The sequence below is a fragment of the Drosophila sechellia genome, chromosome 3L (assembly GCF_004382195.2).
Source record: "Drosophila sechellia strain sech25 chromosome 3L, ASM438219v1, whole genome shotgun sequence".
Lineage (NCBI taxonomy): Eukaryota > Metazoa > Arthropoda > Insecta > Diptera > Drosophilidae > Drosophila > Drosophila sechellia.
This window is the reverse complement of record NC_045951.1, coordinates 16,329,512-16,338,085: the sequence shown is the minus strand read 5'-3', so window position 1 is coordinate 16,338,085 and position 8,574 is coordinate 16,329,512. Positions and strand designations below refer to the sequence as shown.

General features: G+C 39.3%; 1 protein-coding gene across 1 annotated transcript; it reads right to left on the bottom strand.

The window, feature by feature from the left end:
• Positions 1 to 691: 691 nt before the first annotated feature.
• LOC116801247 lies at positions 692 to 1,379 on the bottom strand. The gene is made up of 2 exons (XM_032719505.1): positions 1,125 to 1,379; positions 692 to 1,017 (listed from the first exon to the last, which is right to left on the bottom strand). Exons 1-2 carry the CDS (start codon positions 1,262 to 1,264, stop codon positions 816 to 818), a joined length of 342 nt encoding a protein of 113 aa, XP_032575396.1. The 5' UTR covers positions 1,265 to 1,379; the 3' UTR covers positions 692 to 815.
• Between the last annotated feature and the right edge of the window lie 7,195 nt (positions 1,380 to 8,574).

Sequence of the window (8,574 nt, the reverse complement as noted above, 5' to 3'; positions counted from 1 at the left end):
ATGTGTTATTATATTAATAAATTATCTAGTAACTCAAGGGTTTTTAGAGTTCTCAAAAATTATATACTTAAATATATACACACTTTTTAAAAAGACTGAAAAGTGTAAATTAATACATACATATAATTAAAATACCACCTCGTTGGTGAATATTTAAATACCACGTTAATATTATCGGGGGAATGTGCAATGTTTTTGGCCGACCGACAACCCCAATTTTGGCCTGCACTTTTGCAGTAAATTTCGCTGACGACCGCAGTTGGCTTTGCGTTTTACGTTTGAAAGGATTACGAACCGGTTTACTTGGGCTCTCCACTGGGCGCATAAAAAACGAAGGGGCTTAGCCAGCCGGCTGGTCAGCGTCCGTTTCTCAGTGGGCGGTGGGTGGTGGTGGGTGGCTAGCCGTGATTTGCACTCAAGGGGTGGCTAAACCACCCTCTTGTGCCAATCTTCCCCATCACTCCGCCGCCCACTTCATGCAAATGGCCAAACATTAAGGCGACACTTGAGTTGTGTCTACAAACAGCAAAGGACGGGCTTTCAGTTACATTTTCAATATAATAATATAATGACTATAATATTCTTAAATCAGTAGAACTGACCAAAAGATGTGTTTGTTAAATGCATACAAATCTTTAAGGTTGCAAAATACACCCCTTAATTACATATGTGCATATACGGAGAACCAAAATTGATTTTTAATATTTTATTTACACTGCATTCTATATGCTTGTAAATATCTTAAAAAATGTTTACATTTCTAGATTATTTATTTCAAACTTGTTTTCTGTTTATTTGTGTGTTATCAATTTGTGCTATTGTGCTGACCGCGTCTGTTTCCAGCTGCAATTGAAAGACACGCCACCCCGTTCCCGGCGAATGCAAATGCAAACAATGGCCAAGGCTGCGACGGAAGAACAAGTCACGTGCTGCCCGCTCCCGAGTCCGAGTGTCCGTATGTCGTATCCCATATTCCTGACGTAGTCGTGTTCCTGGATTCCCCGTTTCGCCGTACTCCTAATAAGCGGCAAATAATTGGCAGACGAACTTGAGACTACCCCAATGGCATGGGGGATACGGATTGCCAGTGGCAACTGCAATTGCCACTAAAAATCGATACCAACCACCACACCGCTGTGTGTCCACCCTGCAGGTTGTCGATCCTGGCTGGAATGTTTGTCTGTCGCCGTGTCTCCCCTTTCTGGCCATCAGCTTTCCAGTCGCCAGGGGAAATGCAGAGCGAGCGATTCGCTCTCGATTGCATTTTCACTGCATTGCCTTAAAGTACAGGTAAGCCATTCGATTTAAGTGTTCCTGCCTGAAATGATTAAAAAACAACGTAATACACTTCTTTGTGAGCACACTCGATATGGCGGGACATTTCCAACTCAAATGAACGGCAATTAGAATTTCCGGCCATAAACTCTGGTAAGAACTGAAAAGCGTTAGCCCAGAACCCACGTCAACTGACCAAATTCGAGTGTCAAGCCCGGGCTACGAAAGCTGCGAACAGGGACGGATTCATAGGGCCATATTTAATCCAATTCTTTAAAGTGTTCTTTAAACATTGTAATATTAGTTCTTATTGATATGATATAAAAGTTGTTATATATATATTAATTAAATAGCAAAGTATAGAAATGATAGTATTTATAAGCAATCTTTTTTAGTTATTTATATTTTGTGTTTTATAGTTGAGTTTTGCACTTTCCCATTCGGTTATACCTTCAATATGTTGTACGTGCTTTATATGCTTATAGCATCCACCTCAAGAGCCCTCGCAATCCGCTCCTGGAATCCGTAATGACAACAGTACACGATCATTACGGCCTTAGTAGTTGCATTCTGTCGCCCTGCTCAATGAACCATTCCGCTGGCTGCAGTGGGCCCGACTTGGACAGCAACAGAAAAACAGCAACAATTAATATGGCCAGCGATGCGAATCTAATAATGTGACTACAATGACGACAATAGACCCGCTCCCTGGCTCCCCGGCTCCCCGGCTCCTTAGATCTCGGTGTTATGTAAGCCGGGCTGGGCAGCTGCAAAGTGTGATATGTAGCCGGTTCTAACGATACATCATTCTGATATATATGCCCCGAGGTGTGGACTGTATATCCATATATCTGTATAGCGACTACTTTTAGGTGCGTCATAAATTAACACTAGTTCTCGGCCCGTTTGGGCCATTCGAGGATAGTGGCCCAGTGGGCGGTAGCTGGGCTCATAAATACGGCACAGGAAAAACAATTAACCATTGCATGTCGGTCGTGTCCAGAGCCGCTGCATCGAGATCCATGGAACATGGTCACCGGTGGTGGTCAAGGTGCGTGAGATGGCCGTTGGCTGATAACCAGCTGCGGAATTGGCAGTGGCTACAAATGAGCGATCGTTTATCTCAATGGGCCAACATGATCGCACAAATGTTTTGCTCTCATTGGGGAGGGTGCACTTAATGGCAGCGATTGGAAGTGGTTTTATGGCTCTTAAAGTAATTGTATCTGATGATTTCGCTATTGCCAGAACATCGGGCCATAAACACTGTTTGGTGTTTTCAATGATTTTATTAGCTTTAAATTGCATGAGATGATTTGGTATCCAATTTGTTTTGCATTAAGATATTAAACTATTTTATTTCATATTTTTCAGATATTTTACTTGCGTTTGCTCAATAAAAGTTTTGAATAAAAGTTTGAAAAGAAAAGTTTATTTTGATACATCCGTACATGTTTTCCATTTGCGTTTGTTATAATAAATCACGAATGTGAATCTACTTCAGATCTATGTACTCCCATTTACTTATAGACACTATAACCCTCACTCGTAATACTGCCCAAATCCAATAAATCGTCAAAACAAAAGTGCAGCTAAGCTACAATAACAGTTAAGTGTGAGAAACATGCATAAAATCAATGGATTTGATTTCTAGTTTCGAATCAAAATATACAAATAAGGGAGCGGCGATACCAAATGGTGGGAAGATGTGCAATAGCACGGACCAACATCGAAACCGAAATCCCGAAAAAAATGTGGAAATCCGAGCCCGAGTTGAGAGCGGTTCCACTCCCAGGAGCGCGTATTCCCAGGCGATGATAATCGCAGGGACCCAGGGAACTAAGGGTGGTTACGACATGGAAAAGTAACCCTCCAGTGGCAACTGTAGAACTGCAATTGCAGTTCAGCCGAACTAAAGTGAAGCAACCCCCGATGAGGAATCCAAGCCCCCGGACAATGGCCCATCCTTCGCCTCCTTTATCCTTATCCCTTTGGTTGCCCGATGATGGTGGCGCATTTGCAATGACAAACAAACAACAATAAAACTTCGATATCGAGCCGATCGATCTATAGGATGTTGCCAATAGCACACACGCAATATCTTTTGCGTGAAATTTCAGACAAAGCGGCGACGAATTCGGAAAGGAGGTTTCACTGTAGAGAGAGGTACACGTAGTTATGGTGCTCGTGCTCCCTAGATCGGGACAACAGTGGCAGCTGCGCAGGCGCCGCTTTTCGTCATCAGGGTCGTCATCAGATTCAGTGCGGATTTCGGTTTTGGTGGTGGGTTCCCAAACTGAATGCATCGAAAACCGAACTGGGTACAGTAGCGCACGCCACTAATCATGAAGTTTATGCGTTGCGCGTAATGGTGATAATATCTGTGCGAGTGTATTCCAAATAAAGAGTAGAGATTATAAAGATAACTTACTGGATATATCTTCAATTTATAGGAATAGGAGATAATTCTATGTGATAACTTGCTTGTTTTGAGCAATATGTCGTCCTATTCTGCTAAAAACTGTATGTTTTACACAATTAACAATAATGTTTATAATACCCATGATAAGTAACATCATGTATTTGAAGTTATTCCAATTTCCGAACACATAAACGTCTAAGCATGTCCCTCATCACTGGGATTCGACCATTTGTCATTGTCTCAAATATGGCTCTAACTGTTTTCCCTCCTAAAAAGGGGTGACATGCGTCGTTTGTCCAATTTGTTACGCAATCAAAGCGTCGCCTGGACCTGGACTCCTCTGGCAAACGCACATTTCGTAGACCAAGTCCACGTTCACGTCCAGGTCTTTTAGCTGGTAATTGGTATGTCATTATAGCAAACGCAAGGCACAGCCAAGTGCAATGAACTTGGGTTTGGAAATGCCAGGAGAGAGATTGGGTTTGTTGATTTTTAGAAAGAGGGAAGGATCAGCTGCCTTCTGATCCTGGCACGTTCTCCAAGGAATCTCAAACCTCCCTTGCAGACTTCGCACCTTTTTCCTTTACCCATTTGGTACTCGTAATTTATGGCCCACAAAACAGCTGACGAGAGAAGAAACCTTTCTTTCATTCTTTTACATTTCTTTATTTCCAAAATTCAAACCTTAATTAAAGGAACAAGGTCCTGGAACTCACACCCTAAGGATCATATCTAGTTAGCTTCAACGTTTCCCATGCCTACGTTAAAGTTCAGGAGAAGATTTATGGGCAAAGCAATTGAAGTGACAAGAACTTTGCTATCTCAAATGGGGGGCTCTAAAAACCATTTCCATACCGAACAGTTGCCCCGTAATTGTATGGGGGTGCTCTCTTCTATTCTTTTGTTGTCCAGAAAATTACTAAATGTCACCAAGAACGAGGGGATTCCTATTCCATACTGCTCCCTGGCCATGGATGCCATTTAACGACACACCAAAAGCACAAATCTCAATGATTCAATGATACTTTATCGCCAAACCTAATCTACTTGAGAAGGGGAACTATGAAGTGACATTACATATAACATAATATCGAATGGAATGGGTGGAGTTACCCAGTGAAATGATGAGGGCTATATTTCTCAAGAGAATGTTTCAATCAGTGCAGCAGTTTATGAACATTTATATTGGTGTATGATGTAATTGAATATTGATTTCAAAGGGTTAATTCAACTGCTTCGGTGTTAATTGCAGTATTACATTGTGAAATACGGGACCAAAATCAATTTAATAATTTTAAATTTTTTTGAGCTGTTACGTACACGAAAATTAATACGAATGCTTTTATTTGAATATATATTAAATATAAGAAATTTAATAGAAATAATATTTTTTACCTACCCGCATTCGAATCTTAATAGAATTAAACACGGTGCCACAGAAATCTGTGTACACATTATTAACTTGATTGGCCCTTGTTGCTATTGGAAAATAATTTTTCTCTATTAAATTTTCCGTAGAATTGAATTGAATTTAACGACGGAACCGAACCAAGCCCAATCGAACTCTGGTTTTTAATTTACTTGATCACTTATTGTTATTTAATCCTTCTGTCAGGCCACTATACGCATCCTGGACAGATGTTTGTTTGCCCAGCTCCAGTGGTGCCTTAAATGCCTTGTTCGCGGGATTAGTGCGATGGCAAAAACGGGAGGGTGGTGATCGGGGGCGAGCATGTGTGCTGATTTTTGCACTATGGTGGGTCTAAGCCGTATTAATTTTCAATAAGTGCATTGAGGTCTGTGAATCATTTGATAAATAGCGCAGCGGGTTAATCCTGCTTGTTGATAAAGGGAGAGATGCAGCCCCTCCTGCGGTTCCACTTTCCCAGCACGTTCCACAGAGGAAAAGCGACGTGACACGGCAAAAGTAACCACAAAATTGCGCATCTTTAAGTTTGATAAGCTTCACCAGACCATTAATAGTGGATTGTCATATTTATGGAAAAACTATTTTTGCTATCTATTTTATTTTCCGATTTGTCATCAAAAGAATATTATGTACTGAGTACAATTTTAGAACTTAAGTCATGGACACATCATTAAGATTGTAATTTTATAGCTTGCAAATAATCTCTTTTATTATATTTAAGTTAAAACTAACTTAATATATTAAGGCATCATATGAAAATAAACTAAGATATAAATATATAAATATATAAAATATAAAAAGATAAGTGAACAAGAAAAAAAATTGTGCCCGAAAGTATGCTACATGTGTGTACATCTTCGTTATCCAATACACAAACCGTTTTAACCGATTAGAAGTGGGAATCGGGAATAAATGCGAAAGTACGTTAACTTTGAAATTGCAATGTTGGAAATTTTACTTAAAAATAAATCGATTGAATGGTTTTTTTTTAATATTATTATTAGTTTACCTTTTTATTTCTCAGTTTTAGAAGTATCATAGTATCAAAGTAAAAGATTCTACATCCGTTGTGTGTAACAGGTAAAGGGAAGTGTTTCCGACCCTAGGAAATATATATATATATTTTCTTGATTAGGATCACTACCCTAGTTAATATGTCATTTTATGTCCGTATGAAACTGTTTTGAAACTATGAAAGTTAGAAAGACTTAGCATGCGCATCCGCATAGAAAACATTGACTAAAATGCGTAAATCGAAAAGTTATCTGCAATTAATCTTCGTAGGGTCGTGATCTATATTTAAACTGGATTTATTTATATAACTCACGCTTTGACCTTTTCAAAAGAAAAATAAACACGTGCATAAATCAGATGTTTGAATTTTGCGAAGTTCGTGCAACTTAACTTACTGAACTGAACTAAACTTTGGCTGATGCAATGCCCTGTAAAATTTCATTGGTGGAAAAAAGCACAAAAAAAGTGGAAAAAGTGTTGAGAACATCCAACTTCAGAACGTTTTTCCCACTCAGTTTGTTTGACTTGTTAGTTTGTTTTTGGTTTTTGCCAAGTTGTGCGCCACACTTGGTTTGTACAACATTGTTTTGCTAATGTGTGTTGCTTTTGTTTATATTCTGGCACGGGGTGTCCATAAAGGAGAAAGGGGGGAGCTCCAAAACTGAAGCGGATCTTTTTGCTCTTTTGATTGATATTCCCTTGGCTTCAACTGACCATTGGGTCTCATTAATCATATCTCAAAAAGCAACTATTGGATTATTGCCGCAATTTGTTGGAAATAAAATGAAGGGAAGAATTTGTTGGTGTACAGTTCCGGTTTCTTTACTTATTTTTATGAGCAACTATAAAAATGTTTTTTGCTTATTAAAGTACTTTACATCTATCCTTCAATGTCAAAGCAAAGTGTATCGATTTCCTCGACTATCAGATATCCATTACTTAAGTAGTAAGGGTGCAAGTGAGAAATTGAAAAATTTTGTTTGCATAGCTATAGAAATTATCAAAAATAATAGACAAATCGGAAGAACATAAACATTTTCTAATATGACAGGGTATTATGAGCACACAGCTCTAGATACATTTTACAAAAGTGTGTGCCAATTTTTGGGCGGCTTACTACATACTTTTAATCGAATATAGTATACCCTTTTTACCCTACAAGTAAATATATGAAACCTACACTTGCACTCCGACTTTTGATTTGATTTTGTGACTTAGTTCTTGTTCATATATACATTAAATTTTTCATTGTGTATCGAGTCGGTTTTTCTAGAACAGAACAATAATGTTCACATTGCATAATACATTGTTAATGATTTTCCAAAGCCCTTTTGATATTCATTTGTATGTGACTGACTTGGATAGACGAACCCTTAGTTCTATTCCACATTCAATCTTTAGTTGCCAGCGCCAGACTCTCGGCTGATGAATTATGAATATGCCCGTTGCCGGCTCGTGACTCAAACAGGTGCAAAGTCACACTGGGAGCACGCCAGGCAGGCAGGTCGAGACCAGACTCCAGACGAGTCCCTCCCCCAGAGGCACTTCCCTGCCACCCCCCCTCTCTTTCGCCACGTTGGCATTGGCATTTCAATGTTTCCTACAACGGCTAAAATTGCTTAATTTATTCAGCAGTTTTCGTGTGACTTGAGCTAACTGAAACAATAAATCCAGCTAAATGCATAAAAATAAGTGTAAATAAAAAAAGCATTACCCAAAATGAAAGGTAACTGGTTCTGGAGGGTAATAAACAAATCTATCTATGGGATATACATGAGATTCCGTATCGCTTTCGATTCCGATTCGAAAGTATCTTTACTAAAGTTTAGCTAAGGCCAAGCGGATGTTGTGATCATGCAAAGAATATACCTACATATGCATAAGCTGTGATTTAATCGGGGTGATTAGCAAGGGATTTAAGTATTCCGATTCATGCTGGACCAATGTCCATAGATAGAGAGACCCTCCCCTACAATTAGCCCCCAGTGCGACCTCATCGCGATGATATAATGTACTAGCATCGGGGCTCATTGTGCCGCAAAATATCACTGATCATTGGATATTTTGTTGGTTCTCTGTTTGATTTACGTGCGGAAATGTTGGGTGACAGCTCAAGGAAATTACTCCATGTAAATGTCACACCGTATCGAACTGAGTGGTGGTCAGCTAAAGTGATCTAAAAGAGGCCTGCATTAACATCTGAATGATCTTTCCGGTGAATGGGAGCACCCCGCTTCCTACAAGCGATCTTTCAAGGTTCCCAGATCGACTCTGACGCACAAATATGAGTGATTTCAATAGAATTTGGTGGAATATACGACACATTCTAATTGTTTTGTTAACGCGATATTAAGCTAACTTAAAGATCTTTAAATCTCTTCAGTTTTTGATCTCTAAAGTATAAAAGAAGCGAAAATATGACTGGTCTGTATGC

What these genes read in the sequence shown, in the direction of transcription:
- LOC116801247 (XM_032719505.1), bottom strand. Translation starts at nt 1,264, where the DNA reads ATGCAATCGAGAGCGAATCGCTCGCTCTGCATTTCCCCTGGCGACTGG. An exon ending in GGACACACAGCGGTGTGGTG is followed by an intron (nt 1,018 to 1,124) that starts GTTGGTATCGAT and finishes GCCGCTTATTAG; the next exon opens with GAGTACGGCGAAACGGGGAA.